This window comes from Schistocerca nitens, chromosome 9 (genome assembly GCF_023898315.1).
Source record: "Schistocerca nitens isolate TAMUIC-IGC-003100 chromosome 9, iqSchNite1.1, whole genome shotgun sequence".
Lineage (NCBI taxonomy): Eukaryota > Metazoa > Arthropoda > Insecta > Orthoptera > Acrididae > Schistocerca > Schistocerca nitens.
In genome coordinates, this window is record NC_064622.1 from 289,962,463 (window position 1) to 289,980,586 (window position 18,124).

Consider the following 18,124-nt stretch of genomic DNA (forward strand, 5'->3'; position numbering starts at 1 on the left):
GAGCGATCTCCTACACTGGCCGTACACCACTGGTGATCGTCTAGGGGACACTGAATAGTGCACGGTACATCCAAACCGTCATCGAACCCATCGTTCTACCATTCCTAGACCGGCAAGGGAACTTGCTGTTCCAACAGGACAATGCACGTCCGCATGTATCCCGTGCCACCCAACGTGCTCTAGAAGGTGTAAGTCAACTACCCTGGCCAGCAAGATCTCCGGATCTGTCCTCCATTGAGGATGTTTGGGACTGGATGAAGCGTCGTCTCACGCGGTCTGCACGTCCAGCACGAACGCTGGTCCAACTGAGGCGCCAGGTGGAAATGGCATGGCAAGCCGTTCCACAGGACTACATCCAGCATCTCTACGATCGTCTACATGGGAGAATAGCAGCCTGCATTGCTGCGAAAGGTGGATATACACTGTACTAGTGCCGACATTGTGCATGCTCTGTTGCCTGTGTCTATGTGCCTGTGGTTCTGTCAGTGTGATCATGTGATGTATCTGACCCCAGGAATGTGTCAATAAAGTTTCCCCTTCCTGGGACAATGAATTCACGGTGTTCTTATTTCAATTTCCAGGAGTGTAACTGGCATAATGGGATGTACCTTCTGCCATGCACCTCAATGTGGGTTACAGAGTATGAATGTAGATGTAGATGGAAATACGAGTTATACATAATCTATGAATAAGTTAGATTTCTGTTATTGTTAATATAAATAATGGTTCATCAGCCATTGATGTTCCTTCAACAGCCTTGAATTGAGAATTTCTGGTCACCTAGCATTGTGAAATGATCACATTTGTTAGTGAAAACCTGCAGTTTTCTGAATGTCCAAATCAAGTCATACAAGTAGTGAAATGTGTAAACTTAGCCACTCATTATGTAGTGACATCACTTATAAGTATGCTCTGAAGAAAGTTTATAGGATGTGCTACTGTATTCCAGTTCTTGTTCGTATCTCTACCCTGTGCTCAGTGGCTCAACTATACAATGTGTAGATATATTTCTTCATTCCATCAGTTTTTCCTGTATTGCACAGATCAAGAAATATGCAATTATAGAGTCAAAGACTAAAAAGCCCCTAATTTTGACCTTCTAAGTTATTTATAAGATTTTGGCTAATAGTCAGTCATACTGTATCTTCATACAACATCTGACTTTAAAATATTTTTTTCTAATTTTTATACATACAAACAATTAGGCATATAAATAACTAGTATTGAGAGTAAAAAGAAAAATGTTTTTTATATCACATTGTCATTATGATTAAAATAAATTACATGAATGCACAATAATTATAATCGTTGTTTGCCTTACCTGATCTTGCAACTGAATAAAATGCAATAAATCTACCACTGCGTGAACCAATCATTGTAACAGCATTAACAAACAGTGCATTGCCATGGCTGGTAATATGTGATGGTATTCTGAAACCACAGTACTTCCCTATGAGTGTAGCATTCACATTTTCACCATCACGAATTTCTAAATATTCTGGGTAACAGTCAATGGCATTGATATGTGAGAACTCCAGGTGTGTTATAGTAAGTGTCACATGATCATCTAGAAAATAAAACAGTACAATGATTACTTAGTACAATATAACTGATTCCAGTAAGAAAAGGCACCATATTACAAGGTGTACAACTTTGCTACCACCAGTTTTTCCCCCAACATTGGAGGCTTCAATGAAACAAACAGGTTATACACGTATCATCCAAAGCATTTTCCATCACTGACCACTACATTCTGCCATCTTTTGGGCAGTGTATGAATCCCGTGTCGAAAAAATTGTTCATCTTTTGAAGTGATCCAGGAATCGATCCAATTCGTGACTTCTTCATGAGATTGGAAATGTTGGTCAGCCAGGCCATGTGCCATTGATCTAAACAGGCAATAGTCAAAGGGAGCAATGTCTGGAGAATGCGGCAGGTGGGGTAGGACTTCCCATTTTAACATTTCCAAGTGTGTTTTGACCTCTTTTGCAACGTGGGGTTGAGCACTGCCGTGCTGCAAAAGGACTTTATCGTGCCTCTCGCTGTATTACAGCTGTTTGCTCAAATGCATTAATTGCATTCAATAGTGAACACCTATGATTGTTTCACTTGGTTTTAACACCTCATAGTACACAATGCTGAGCTCGTCCCACCAAATGCAGAGCATGATCTTGGAGCTGTGAATATTCGGTATGGCCATCGACATGGAAGCATGGCTGAGATATCCCCATGATTTTTTGGATTTAGAGTTATTGTAATGAACTCATTTCTCATCCCCAGTCACAATACAATGCAGAAATCCCTTCAGTTTTTGCCTCTGAAGCAACTGTTCAGAAACACACAAACACTGTTTAACATCTCTAGGTTTCAGCTCACATGGGACCTAAGTTCCTTCTTTCTGAATCATGCCCATAGCCTTGAGACATTTTGAAATGGCTTGCTGTGTCACTTCCACAAATTGTGCCAATTCTTCTTTAGTTTGACACGAGTCTCCACTCAGCAATGCCTCCAATTCTGCATCTTGAAAAACATTCTCTCTTCCACCACTATGCCAGTCTACGATGTTAAAATCGCCATTCTTGAAGCACTGAAACCACTTACGGCAACTACTTTCACTAATAGCATCCTTACCATATGTACTTGAGAGCATTCGATGACACAAAGCCACTGTTTACTTCATACTGAAACAAAACAGTAACACCTCCTGCAAATGACAAGAATTAGGCTCGTAAAACTGACATTCTCACTCAAGAACAACTGCCTGACATCTGCAATCTGTTTCTTTCAACCACTACTTACTGCTGTTCCCACCTATCAGCAAACTGTGGAAGTGAAGTTGTACACCTTGTAATTTTGAGGATATATTTCATAACACACAATACATTTATACAATTACAAACTTTTGAATGGCAGAAAGGCTTGCTGAAAAAGACTACTTGATATTGCCCAGCCATTGGAGTAAGTCCTACATCAGACACAGAAAAAACAACTCTCACACAACAACAACTCACAAACACATGGCACTGTCCTCTCCAGATGTCAAAGCCAGACAGTGACTTTGTCTGAGGTGAACAGCAATCTTCGCTGGGGTGGGCAGTGGGTATACAGAGGAGCTATGGGTTCAGATGTGGGAGGGATAGCAGGTTAGGGTGGTGAAAGATGCTGATGATGCTCTGCCTGTGGGAGCATGCATGGACAAGGTGGAGACAGGCTGCTAGTTGCAGCACAACATCGCGTGAGGGGGGGGGGGGGGAGGGGGGATGTAGAGACGTGAGAACCAGAGAAGAGATTGGTGATCAATTAAGTAGGTAAACTGGTGCAATTAAGGGGGTGTGTAGAGCATGAGGGGCCAGGAGGGTCATGGCAATGAGGGCACAGATTAGAGCCCAGATAATGTACATCTTTACAAGTTAGTTTCACATTGCAATTGTCATTACTGCAGAACAAGTCAGTTGACAAGCTATTTAATGTAGTTCCTATTTAAATATGGATACATGAAGGTTTTTGATCTGTTCATTAACTTCATATGGGTCCACGATTTCCTCAGGTTTTCTCAAATATTTTTCACCAGCTTCATGCGAAGCTCTTTTTATGGATGGACAATTTGTAATAAAGTTTTCTCTATTTTAATTCCATACATATTGTTTTCTGGTTTTCTCTGTTTTCATAACGTTCTATTAATGGTATGATCAAATCAAGATGAAATATTTGCTGTCTTTTATTACCTTAGTATGCATTTATCTAGGGTGCATTTTATGAAGGTTTTAAGCTTTAATCACAACTCTTTCTCAAATTCAAACTCAACATTCCCAAATAGTCTTCTATGTAGTATGTTAGTGACTGTCTGTCAGTTTTACTGAATACATGTACTCTTGAATCTTTTCTGATGAAATTTTACTTTTAATGATCATCATTGCTTTAATATTGGGGTCACTAATTGCTGTCTCTTTGGCTAGACTCTTAGTAAGGATTGGGTCTATTTGTTGTTGGCATTAAAATATTTCTTTTCTATGTTGGTTGTTGGAAAAGTTATGTAAGGCTTGTGGCTGATTTTGCATTTAGAATTACTTTGGAAAATAGTTTGTTTTATGTGGTGAAAATGAATGGGTAGTTTACCCAGGCAGTACTAGGTTGCTTACAATCACCTCTCGCTACACTATTTTGACCTAAGTATTTCAGTGCAATCTGATTCATGTGATTACTAATCTAAATCCACTAACACTTGTTTCTTTTGTCCATATGAGTTTGCTGTTGGTTTACATTTGGACCTCATACCTCCGATTTCTGCTTGTTGTTACACATACTTTACATCCTTTGTGAGTTGTGTCTGTCTTCTGATAAACATTTCAAATATTGTCGAAGCTTTTCCAACTCAGTTCTTCAGGATTCAATGATCTCTCATGTTAAGAGTACTTTATGAGGTTAGGTGCTTTCTTGGACAGATTTTGTTTCTGGAAATTAACTGTAGATGGTAAGGCAGTTGAGAAATAATACTTTAATATTCTCATTCTCCATATTTCAATTTTACTAGTCATAATAATTTGCCCCTCAAACAATAGGTTTTATTCTGGAGACCTAAAAATTTACTCAGTACACATACAATTTGTCATCCAAGTCACCAGGATCTACGCATGGTGACTCTATAAATCTTCATCCTGTAGCAGAAGTTGAGGAATTTAAAGGTAATCCTGTCACGGACCTAATAAAAGCTATGGGTTAGATCATGGCTAGCTCAAGAGAGAGAGGGGGGGGGGGGGGGGGGAGGCAAAAAATGCCACTGCCCGAGGCGGCAGATTCTCAAATTTTAATATGGTTTCAAAAGGATGAATGATACAAGACAATGAAAGTTTTGCATATACAAGAAGATGTGAGAATAATTTGGAAATACAAATCATTCATAAAATCAATTGCCTTATTGGAAATTATCCACAGTATTGTGAAAATGATTACAAATATGGGTCCATGTTTCAAAATAACAGAGACTGCTGCCAACTCGGTTTCTGTCTGGCTACACAACACTTAAAATGTATCTACATCAGCTTGAAATCTTCTAAAGAAGCAAAAAACTTTTTATAGAAATAAAGATATATATTAGCATATGATGACCTAACAGATCCTACACAGCAAACTTTAAACATCTAGAGCATTATTGCTGAGAAAAACATTTTGTAATAAATAAATAAAGAATAAGTCAAATATACACTGCCAATCATGTATCATAGTCTTTTGAAACCAGACATTGTGATTAAGAGGCACTTTCACAGAGAATGATGCACAGTCTGTCCTCTGCTTTGGATCAGCCATTACAACAATATTTCTTGTCACATTCCTTTAAATTAATTTTTCTTGCTTTGTCTGTAACTTCTTTTAACTTTTCTCTCATTCCCGTTTCTTTCTTGGTGTGAAATCCACAATAAACAGATATTAATATTTATATCATACAGAAAAAAACCAATGAAACCTTATTTTGGAGCTGAAGCAACTAAACTGCTCTCTACAAACTGGTTATCAAATTTCATCATACACTGAAGAGCCAAAGAAACTGCTACACCTGCCTAGTGTCCTGTAGGGCCCCCACGAGCAAGCAGAAGTGGCGCAAGACAACATGACATGGACTCGACTAATGTCGGAAGTAGTGCTGGAGGGAAACGACATCATGAATCCTACAGGGCTGTCCATCAATCCATAAGAGTACAAGGTGATGGACATCTCTTCTGAATAGCACATTGCAGGGCATCCCATATATGCTCAATAACGTTCATGTCTGGGGAGTTTGGTGGCCAGTGGAAGTGTTTAAACTCAGAGGAGTGCTCCTGGAGCCACTCTGTAGCAATTCCGGATGTGTGGGGTGTTGTACTGTCCTGTTGGAATTGCCCAAGTGTGTCGGAATGTATAATGGGTATGAATGGGTACAGGTGACCAGGCAGGATGCTTATGTACATGACATATCTAAACAAATCAAGGGACCCATATCACTCCAACTGCACACGCCCACACCATTACAGAGCCTCCAGCAGATTGAACATCTGCTCGATACTACTTGAAATGAGACTTGTTCAACCAGGCAACATGTTTCCCGTCATCAACAGTCTAATTTCAGTGTTGATGGGCCCAGGTAAGGCATAGAGCTTTGTGTCATGCAGCCATTATGGATACACAAGTGGGCCTTCAGCTTCTAAAGACCATATCGATGATGTTTCACTGAATGATTCACATGCTGACACTTGTTTATGGCCCAGCATTGAAATCTGCATCAACTTGCGGGAGGGTTGTACTTATGTCACACTGAATGATTTTCTTTAGCCATTGTTCATCCCACTCTTGCTGGATCTTTTTCTGGTCACACCAATGTCAGAGATTTGATGTTTTACTGGATTCCTGATATTAATGATGCACTCATAAAATGGGTGTACAGGAAAATTCCCACTTCACTGCTACCTCGGAGATGCTGTGTCCATCCCTTGTGCATTGGCTATAACACCACATTCCAACTCACTTAAATATTTATAACCTGCCATTGTAACAGCAGCAACTGATCTAAGAACTGCGCCAGACACTTGATGTCTTATATATGCATTGCCGACCACAATGCCGTATTCTGCCTGTTTACATATCCATGTATTTGAATAGGCATTACTATAGCAGTTTCTCTGGTGCTTCAGTGTATTTCACACTGTTTACGTTCTAAAATTTATTTATTTATTTATTTTTTGCATTTAATTGTTGCTTTTAGTCACAATAAATGAAAGTGCTTTGAAAACTGCTTGTTTAGAGCCACAAATCATGGCCTTGCTATGTTGGCAAGAGCCATTTTTCTTTTATGTCCCACAAACACTTTAAATAGATGCTGGCAACTCTTCATCTCCACAGTGGCGTTGCAAATCCCTCTTGTCCAGTTACTAGCAGCTGACTTGTAATGGTGCTGCTTTATTTTATTTTAACTAGATGATGGACACAGAATGCTACATTAAAGATGAAAGTGTAATTTCTGTCACAAAAACAAGCAATGAAACCAGGGAACTACCATTGCTGTAAGAGATCAACTGTTGACTTTGTAATAGTGAATAATGAAGCCAATGCTAAAATTTATAAAACATTAACATTATAACATTATTCTTTTTTCTTATCTGAAAATTCCCTACATTTCTTAATTCAATCAGAAATCCATCCCTCCATGCTACAAAAAGAGTGCCAAAAATTCATAGTAGGGACATATTCATGTATCCACTGCTTGTGACTTTCGCGTATAACAAAATTTGCTTGCTCCAGACCGCTCCATGTTCATCGCTTCTGTGTGATGTGCATAGTGTGGTAGGCTGTACTCGCCTGCTCATTCATCTATTCATCACTCTTGGACAACATGGATAGTACTTATGCAGTATCTGTCTTCATCCTCATGCATAATGTATTCAAAAACTGTAATAAGCCAAAATGAGAGACACATTTCTGGATGAAAGAATTGGTGTGCCATAACACTCAAAGAGGAAACAAACTAATGCGTGATATGGCAGCTGAGACAGTGGAACATACTATTAGAAACTTTACTTGAATGTCATTTCTGGTTTTAAAGTCTCAACTTCATTGATCACACCAATTGTAGAGAGAATGGATACCAAATTTCCTTTTGGCACCTGCATTTTTCCATGCACCCTTGCAAATACTTTTATTGTCGTATTGAATGTTTTTTGGGTTTCACAGCACTTCATGCAACTCTACAATTCTATCAGAGCTACACTTTTCAATGTTCATCTTGCTGTGGAAGAAGTGTTTCAGCACTCATCTCCATTGAATAAACAGAATGCAGTGCAATTCTATTGCTGCAGAATATTTTACCACCACATGTCAGGTCACAACACAGCAGCTTGTTCATACCAGTGCTCATGCAGCAAAATGGAATCCACCAAACAATGGAAAATCCAGGATGGAATGTAACAGCATAATGAAAAGGATAGTTCTACTCACAATATAGCAGAGATACTGAGTCACAGAAAGGCAAAACAATAAAACAGTTGGAAAGTTAGCTTTTGGCCAACAAGGCCTTTGTCAAAAGCAGACAACATACACACACGCACACACTCATGGAAATGCATCTCACACACACCAATCTCTGGCACTAGAGCCAGACACAAGCAGCATTATGGAAGAAGCAACCAGGTGGGTTTAGAGAGGAAATTTGGGGAGGGAGGGGGAGGGATAGCAGTGTAGGCATCAGGGTTGGTAAAGTGCTGCTGAGAGCATGCAGGGACGAGGTGGAGGGCACTAAGTGCAGTTGGGAGGATAGACGTAGGTGGGGAAGGGGGGGGGGGAGTTAGCGGAAAAGGAGAGAAATAAAAAGAATGGGTGTGAGGGGGAATAGAATGCTGCTGGAAAGGGAACAGGGAAGAGGCTAGATGGATAAGGGCAATGACTAATTAATGCTGAGGCCAAGAGAGTTACAGGAACTTAGGACATGCTGCAGGGAGAGTTCCAACCCGTGCAATTCAGAAAAGCTAGTGTTGGTGGGAATGATCCAGGTGACACAGGCAGTGAATCAGTCACTGCAATGTAGGACATCATGTTGGGCAGCATGCTCAGCAACAGAGTGGTCAGTTGTTTCTTTGTCGCAGTTTGTTGGTGGCCATTTTTGCAGACAGACCAGTTGTTGGTTGTCATGCCCATGTAGAATGCAGCACAATGATTGCAGCTTAGCTTGTAGATCACGACTGGTTTCATTGGTAGCTCTATCTTTGATGAGATAGGTGATGTCTGTGACAGGAGTGGACTAGGTGTGGTGGAAGGATGTATGGGACACGTCTTGAATCCATATCTATTACACAAATATGAGCAATGAGGCAAGGAGCTGGGATCAGAGGTTGTGTAGTAATGAATGAGGGTATTCTGTAGGATCAGTGGGCAATGAAATACCACTGTGGGAGGAGTAGGAAGGGTAGTGGGTAGGACATTTCTTGTTTCAGGATGCAAGGAGAGGTAGACGAAACCCTGGCAGAGAATGTAATTCAATTACTCCAGTCGTGGGTGGTACTGAGTCACAATGTGAATGCTCCTCTGTGGCCAGACAGTGGGGTTTTTGGAGATGTTAGATGACTAAATTGATAAGGCACAGGAGATCCGTATTTGGGGAGGATAGTTATGAACTACAAAGGCCTCAGTGAGACCCTTGGTATGTTTTGAGAGGGACCATTACCACTACAGGTGCGACAGCCATGGGTGGCTAGGCTGTATGGAAGGGAGTTCTTAATATGGAATGGATGACAGCTGTTGAAGTGGAAGTATTGCTAGTGGTTGGTAGGCTTGATATGGACATAGGTACTGATATAGCCATCTTTGAGGTAGAGCTCAATGTCGAGGAAGGTGGCTTGATGGGTTGAGCAGCCCAGGTGAAGCAAATGAGGGAGGAGGTGTCAATGTTCTGGAGGAATGTGGATAGGGTGTCCTTACCCTTGATCCAGATCATGATGATGTAATCAATGAATCTGAACCAGGTGAGAGGTTTGGAATTTTGGTGTTTAGGTAGGATTCCTCTAGACAGTCCATCAATAGTTTGGCATAGGATAGTGCCATGCAGATGCCTCCAGCCTGAAACGTAACAGCCAATGAAGACCCACTTAAAACAAACATTTTCCAGTCTAATTCGGGATCACACATGTAAACAAAATATGTAATTTGTATAAAAAATTACTGTTACTAAACTAATTATCACACCCCAATTACCTTAAAGTATAGAAGCTCTGTAAATAAAGGGAACATTTTCCATGAAGGGAACTACTAGTAACTAATAAAATATGAAAATACATTATTGTAATTTCGTTTTTGAGAAGTTATACTCGAATAAAATAACAGACACAAACTAACATAGAATTGTACTTGCTGTTCTGGAGCAAACATAAGTTTATATATGTATTTTCAGTTTTTATATTAATTTTACTTTTTAATTAATCAAAAAATGATTCTAAACAATGCCGAGGATTGTTAAGAAAGTATAAATAGTTACAGCCATGTTGGAAAAGGGGGTCAGTACCTTGAGTGTATTTGGACAGAAAGCAAGTAGCTTGTTGACCATGATTTATTTCGTTATTGTAAGTATGTTACAACATATTTCAGATTTGTCAAGATGCTTTTATTTCCTTTGAGATTGTAAAAAATATTCAGCTGAATCATCATACTGGATTAATTATATGAATAACTTTATAGTTATTTTTTACAGTCGCTGTATTCCAGGACTTCTGTTGCGACAGATTGCCAGCTGCAATGAGTAAATTAATTCAAAGTAATGTTTTATGTGGTGTATGGAGCTGGGACGCAGTATAATTCTGGAAACTAATCTTGTATTTTGTTTCAGAGTTAATTCACTTGTTGAAATATTACTCCATTTCTTGATAACTGAATAATGAAGAAAAGGAACAACAGTACAAAGAAGAACTTAATGAGGTTTATGTAAAACTCAATGCGGAAAAACAAACTGTGAGTACAACTTACTTGAATTTTTACTTTTGGAAATTGTTTTTTGTCTGCATTGTCATTATGGAGGATAATAGGGAGGTTAACAACAATAGGGTTCAAATGGTTCAAATGGCTCTGAGCACTATGCGACTTAACTTCTGAGGTCATCAGTCGCCTAGAACTTAGAACTAATTAAACCTAACTAACCTAAGGACATCACACACATCCATGCCCGAGGCAGGATTCGAACCTGCGACCGTAGCGGTCACGCGGTTCCAGACTGAAGCGCCTTTAACCGCACGGCCACACCGGCCGGCTCAACAACAATAGGGAAGCTGACAATAATGGGGAGGTTAATGGAAACATGCAAAATAGTGTAGATGCAGGTATTAGTGCAATGAACCAGGAAATAGATAACATGGGAGAGGACAGTGATCACAGTAGTGTATGTTCATCCTTTCGTAGATCTGAACATAATGTATCAGCCTCGGATAGGTTAATTCAGCTTATGGAAGAACAAAAATGGTCAATTGATGAGCATATGATCACTCTTGATCAAAATCTTGATTCGATCGATAAAAAATTATACAAACTAGGAACCGAAATTCACAAGACAAAAGAGAGTTTAGAAAAATGCTGAGAAAAAGTAAACAAAAATACCAGAAATGTGTCGACTATAGAAGGGGAAATTGTGACCTTGAAGCAGGAACACCAAGATTTCGAAGAGAGGTTAGATTCTGTGGAAAATTTTGAAAAGGTGTTACTGCAGAAGTGTTGCAATTAAAAAAATTCACCAAAAATTTCGTAAAGAAATTCACAGAAACAGATGATACAAAATTTCACTAAAATTGCAAATGAGAACTTTGCAGAATTAAAAGAGGATGTAGGCACTTGTTTAGGCGAAATTTCTAACTTCAAATCTAAATTCCAAGAAATCAAAGATTCTGTTGCTGTGAAATCTTTCTGTAGTTACAGTCCATTGTGGAACAATGTCAACATAAAAGCATTTTTGGAGAGGGAGGGGGGGCGGGGGCAATATACATCCTGTTGATTTCATGTACCAGATAAAAGACAATTTCAATGATAAAATGAGTGTTAATTTGAAAATTAAATTTTTCAAAAAGTTTTTAGATGGGGAGGCTTTGTCATGGGAGAATCAATCAATCAAACCTGAAATGTCATTTAATGAGGTAGAACGAGCTTTCATGAACAAATTCTGGTCAGAAACCAAACAAGCCAGAATTAAGTCAGAAGTTTTGAATGTGACAAATTTCAAACCAGGTAGTGGACACATGAAAATCTTTTGTGAACAACAATTATGAACTTTGGTGCATCTTGATAAACCACTGGACGAGATGATCCAGATAGATGCATTAAAATGTAGATTGTCGAACAGGGTACAGTGGAGTCTTGTCTACGGACCTGATGATACAATTGAACAATTTCTTAGATATATAGATAAATTGGGAGAGACCTTATGATAGCAGGAATAACAATAACAGAGCTTTCAATGATCATTTTAATAGTAGATTCAGAAATGACTACAGAAGAAATGCGGAGAGGAATAACAGGCAGAGACCAGTGAACAGGAATTTCGAACCAAGAAATAGGCAGTGGGGCAAAATCAGGGAAAGAATAGTAACAATTTTGAAAACAGAAGGCAGTGGGGCAAAATCAGGGAAAGAATAGTAACAATTTTGAAAACAGAAGAAGTGGTCCAGTAAACTAAGACCTGCCTCTTTCGGAGCCTGGCGAAATGGGGCAAATAGACATGGGGATTACAATCAGGCACATTGTAGTAATTTCAGAAGGGAAAGGGGCAAAACAAATAGGACATATCAAAATGTTGTACCCAGAATACAGCCTGAAGTGAAGAGAATGAAGTTTGATAGGGAATTTTGGGAATTTTTTTTATCTGAAAACAAAGATGAACAAAAAAGTAGAAAATCTGAATTTGAATTAGAAGAAAACACTTTGACCAATTTCTTTAACAGTAGTAATGCAGTAGTAGTTGTTGATAGTAATGAGAACAGATCTGATGAGTATGGTTTAGTGAGAATGTTGAGTGACTGTGAAATGAGTGAAAAATCTGATACTGGTGCTGTATGTGTGGAAGCTGATGTTCATGTGCTTGGCAATGGAAATGAGAATGACAGAGTAATTCCAGATGGAATTGCAGTACACAATAAAGTTGATGATTTGATGCTGAATGATTCTGGAAATTCTGGTGTGTGTTCGAGTAATGAGTTAGAATTTATTGGAGCAGTGCCTGATAGATTATGTTGCCAGTTGGTGTGAGTGATGTTGTGTCTGAATGTCTTTGTGAAAATGGAAAAGAAGATCTAATTAGTGATAGAGTACTAAGTGTAGTCAATGACTATAGTAGCAAATGTCAGTATGGTGATCAAAACTGTAAGGTCTTAAGTGAAATTTGTCAAAGTATGTACTCAGATGATAAAATTGTCATGAAAAATTTGGAACAGTCTCCTGGTGGTAATATGATTAGTAAAGGTGTAGAATCTGTAATATAAGGTAGTGACTGTGATAAAGGGGTGAATTTTTGGGACATAGAAGAGGATTTGTTATTTGAAAATGAGGTCAACGAAATGGGTAAAGAACTTGGAAGTCCATATATTGTAGTACAGATTAATGACTGGATAGGAAACTGTCTTCTGGATACAGGCAGCCCAATTACAGGAATATCGAGAAAGCTAAGAGACAAGATCAAAAATAATAAAAATTTCACAGAATTTCCAGTAAAAGGGTAAGGATAAAAGGGGCAACAGGAAAAAGCAGTAAGTTGATTACCAGACAAGTCTTACTTGAATTAAAGATTAATTATGTACAATTTATACAAGGATGCTTAGTAATTGATGATCTGAATGAAAATTTGATACTAGGTATGAACTGGATTGTTAAGGCTGAAGTAACTTTTATCTGGGGTGACATGAAAATAACATTTGTTGAACCAAAAAGTGGAATTCATGGGGAAACGAGTATTGTAATGGAAGATCATGGTCTAAGTAGTCTGATGAGAGGGATGCATGAGACTAACGATGATGTTTATTGTGAGGAAGAATTTGTTACTGATGAGGGTAGTGTTGATTATTACAGTAAACTAGTAGCTAAAAAGGTATCTGAAACTGAAAGCCTTAATGCAGAGAACAGGAGAGAGCTTGAAAATTTTTTGTGGGATTATAATGACATATTTAATATAAAACCTGGGAGAGTAAAAGTGTATCAATACAGACTGAAATAGAAAGCTCATGACCCATTTTTCATAAAACCATATTCTATCCCTATCTGTAAGAGAAAGGAGGTAGAAAGAAAACTTCAGAACATGGAGAGGTGGAAAATAAGAGAAAGAAGTTGTAGTTCTTACAATAACCTCTTAGTGGTAGTTTTGAAACAAGATGGGGGTATTTGTTTAGTGCTTGACTCTAGACACCTGTATAAATATTTGGAGAGAGAAACTGACCACCATGAAAGTATAGATGAACTACTAAATAAGTTTGAAAATGTAAAATATATGACTAGTCTTGACTTGACTTCTGGATTTAATCAGATTGAATCAGAAAGAGAATCTAGAAAATACACCACATTTTTGTTTGATGGGAAATCTTTTCAATATTGTGTTGTACCATTTGGTTTAAATTTATCTGTGGCAAAATTTATTAGGGGATTGGACTTTGTTTTGGGTAAAGAACTCTTAGAAAAGTTAATTATTTATGTGGATGACATTTTGGTATCAAGTAAGACCTGGAAGGAACATATTCAAATTTGAAACTAGAAAAATGTAAGTTTGCTATGAAGCAATTAAAATTTCTTGGCCACTGCATAAATGAAAAAGAGATTTTCCTGATGGAGAAAAGATTGAGGCCATCACAAAATTCCCAAAACCTACAAAAAAAAAAAAAAAAAAGATTTAAAGTCTTATTTTGGATTAGTAAACTTCTATCAAAAATATGTGAAAAAGCAGGCACTTAATGCACCATGTTTGAACAACCTGTTAGAAAAAATGCAGTGTGGGATTGGTCTGATGAATGCCAGTTAGCTTTTTACAGAATTAAGAAGGAATTTGTAGTAAGTGAAATCTTTAATAGACCTGATTTATCTTTACCATTTTGTTTGATGACAGACAGTTGTGATTATGGAGTGGGGGTACATTTATTCCAAGAGAAAGAAATTAATGGAAAAATTGAACATCATTCTATAGCATTTGATAGCAGAACCTTACAAAAACATGAGAGAAATTACATGATAACTGAAAAGGAACTTTTGGCCATTGTATGGGGATTCAAAAAATTTAAAAATTATTTGTTTGGGCATGAAGTCAAAGTTTATACAGATCATAAAGCATTAACTGACTTACAAGAGTGTAAATTGTATCATGGGAGAATTACCAGGTGTTCAATGTTCTTACAGCAGTTCAAATACACAGTTCACTTTATAAAGAGAAGGAAAATGCCATCGCTGATGCCTTGTCAAGAATGCCAGTGGGGAATGGAAATGATAATGAAAACAATAGTCAGGAGAGACTTTTTAAAATAATGTATTTGAAAGATGTCAAAGAGGAAAGTGAAATTAGAAAAATCAGTAATCAATTGAGAAGATATCAAAATAGTGACGATCACTGGAAGCTTGTTAAAAGTTATATAGGGAAGAAAGGTCATGAGAAAGTACAAATGTACTACCAGGTCTTCAAAGGTATTCTATTTTATAGACACAGCACAGATAGTGAAAGTTTGCTGGCCACATTCTCACAAAAATACTTTGATAAAGTACACACATGAAAGCTTTGGACACTGTGGTGCATTGAAATATGTTTGATTTGATTTGATTTCTTTATTAATCCATGTAACAATTTACATTGTGTGGATTTCGTCAGCAAAATCATATACAATACAATATACCTACAATTATACACATAAAATTTGTATTTACACACATTTTTGAGGTATCTTAAATTAGTTTTATATCCTTGTGTAATTTGTAATTTTCTTATAGTACTGTACAATTTTTGATTTCCTCATGTATTACAATGCAGGATACTTTAATTACACTACATGTTTTCATTCAGATAGTCCATTACTGCGTAGTAACTTTTATTTAATAAAAAAAATTTTAGTTTTGTTTTGAACTGTCCGATTGTGTCAATATCTTTTATTTTTTGGGGTAATTTATTATATAATTTAACAGCATTGTACAACAAGCTCTGCTGAGTTTTAACTTTATTTTTCCTCTCTAGATGCAGATTGTATTGGTTTCTAGTTTCATAGCTGTGTACTAAAGAATTTTTCATATAGCAGTCAATATTTTTTTTTACATACATAACACTTTGAAAAATGTATTCACAAGGGACAGTTAGGATTTCCAGCTTTTGGAAATGTTCAAGGCAGTGAGCCCTACTGCCACTCTTGGTTATTATACGAATTGCTCTTTTCTGTAATTTGAAAACTGTTTGAATATTTTTACTGTTGACTCCCCAAAATATTATTCCATAGGTAATAACAGAGTGGATATAAGAAAAATATACAGATCTGACACATGTAGTATCACAAACTGCAGTCAGAATTCTCAGAGCATATCATGCTGTAGCGATTCTGTTACTAAGTATTTTAATATGTTCTCCCCACTTTAACTGACTGTCTACATGCATACCAAGAAATTTTGTGTAGTCTACACATTCTATAGTTTCATTGTTTAACTTAAAGTTGTTATAGTGTGGTTTTTTGCAGACATAGAAGTTAACAGCATTTGTTTTTTTTTAAGATTTAGTGTTAGTTTATTATTGGATGCCCACTCACGTACACTGTTTAGTGTTTGTTTGGCTTTTTCTTTTAGTGCATCTGGTGATTTGTCACTGATTAGAACATTTGAGTCATCTGCAAACAATATTGTTTGTCCATGCTTGATGCTCTGTGGGAAGTCGTTTATATAAATGAGGAATAGTACTGGGCCAAGGACACTACCCTGTGGGACACCTATATTTACATAATTTGGGTCTGAAGTATACTTTACAATATAGTTTGAGCAACTTGAAATATGTGAGATTTCAGTTATCTGTCTTCTATTTTTTAGATATGACTTGAACCATTTGTTCACAAGTCCCCTTATTCCAAGTTCATCTAACTTATTTAACAATATGTTGTGGTCTACTGTATCAAACGCTTTAGTTAGATCAAGAAATATACCTGTTGTGTAGTTCCCTTTATCTAATGCTTCTAGAATGTGTTTTGTGAGGTGTGCTGTTGCTGATTCTGTGCTTTTCCCTGATCGAAATCCAAACTGGTCAACAGACAGTAAGTTGTATTTATTTAAATAATTCATTAGCCTATCTTTCATAATAGTTTCTAATATTTTTGCAAAGCATGATAGTAGAGAAATTGGCCTATAATTTTCAATTATTCCTGCATCACCTTTTTTGAAGAGAGGTAGTAATTTCGCATATTTTAAATAGTCTGGAAAGTAGCCCTGATTGAAAGATTGATTTATAATATCAACTAAAGGTGGAAGTAGGCTCTTGATACAGTCCTTAATTATAAAAATGGGGACTTCATCCAGACCAGCTGAGTTTTTGTTTCTCAGTTTGCTGACTGCTTTATAGACTTCTTCCTGTGTTGTAGGGAATAACACCATTGAGTGTGATACACCATTATTTGGCTTTTTGACCTGAGGGGCTGTTAGAAAATTTTCCTGTAATTTTATTCCTATGCTACTAAAATAATCATTTATATAATTTGCCAAATATATTGGGTCTTTTATTAGAGTCCCTTCCTCTTTGATTTTCAAGTTTGACAGATTCATTTTCCTGGTACCAGTTTCCTGCTTCACAATCTTCCATACTGCCTTATTTTTGTTTTCAGCAGAGTGCGCTATTTTGGAGTTATGAGCTCTCTTTGCTGCAAGCAATATTTTCCTATATGTTTTCCTATATCTTTTATAAAAGAGTGAGAAAGCAGGATTAGTTTGGCTGTGTTTAATGGAGCTCAGGTACTTTAGTGTTTCAGATGATTTTTTGATTCCTTTTGTGACCCACTTGCTTTTTCCTGCTGTTGATAATGGACATAATACTTTAGGAAATGTTTCTTCAAAATTTAATTTAAACAATGTCATGAAATTTTTGAATTTTTCATTTGCACCTACTTCTGAGTATACTGAGTCCCATGTTTGTCCTGCTATCTGTTTGGCAAACTCATGTCTATTTTTTTTAGAAAAAATTCGTCTGTAAATATGCATTTTCTTTGTTTCTTCTGGAGCCACTTTTATATTCAAAAGATACAAGAGTGTATGTATTTTCATGGACCTTACTTGACGACTGTGATAGATGTCAAAGAACGAAAGATAGTAACAAAACCAACAAGGGACTTTTACAAAATTTGGTACCACATAAACAGTTGGATTTGGTAGGGACAGATTGGTATTTGTCAATTGAAAAGGGAACTTATGCATCACTTGACTGAGATTCCAGTAACTTTAATTTTATATCTCAGACCTGCCTCCTGCTTAATTTTGAAAGTATAACAAAAATTTATTTTGTCATTATCACACTTGACTCTGCTGTGTTTAGCAAATATATTGAAAGTACCTCACATAATGTGAACGTTATAACACTTGGATGATCTGCCCAATGAGGCAGTTGACTTTATTTACTGATTTGAGATAGGTTGTAATTCGATGCATT

The 18,124-nt window shown here is 37.1% G+C and overlaps 1 protein-coding gene across 1 annotated transcript in view; it reads right to left on the minus strand.

The window, feature by feature from the left end:
- LOC126204186 (cubilin-like) overlaps positions 1 to 18,124 on the minus strand; it is a 1,516,445-nt gene that overhangs the window by 680,891 nt on the left and 817,430 nt on the right. Inside the window, exon 35 of the mRNA XM_049938590.1 lies at positions 1,322 to 1,567. Coding sequence (XP_049794547.1) covers positions 1,322 to 1,567 — 246 coding nt within the window. The remainder of the gene's footprint in view (positions 1 to 1,321; positions 1,568 to 18,124) is intronic.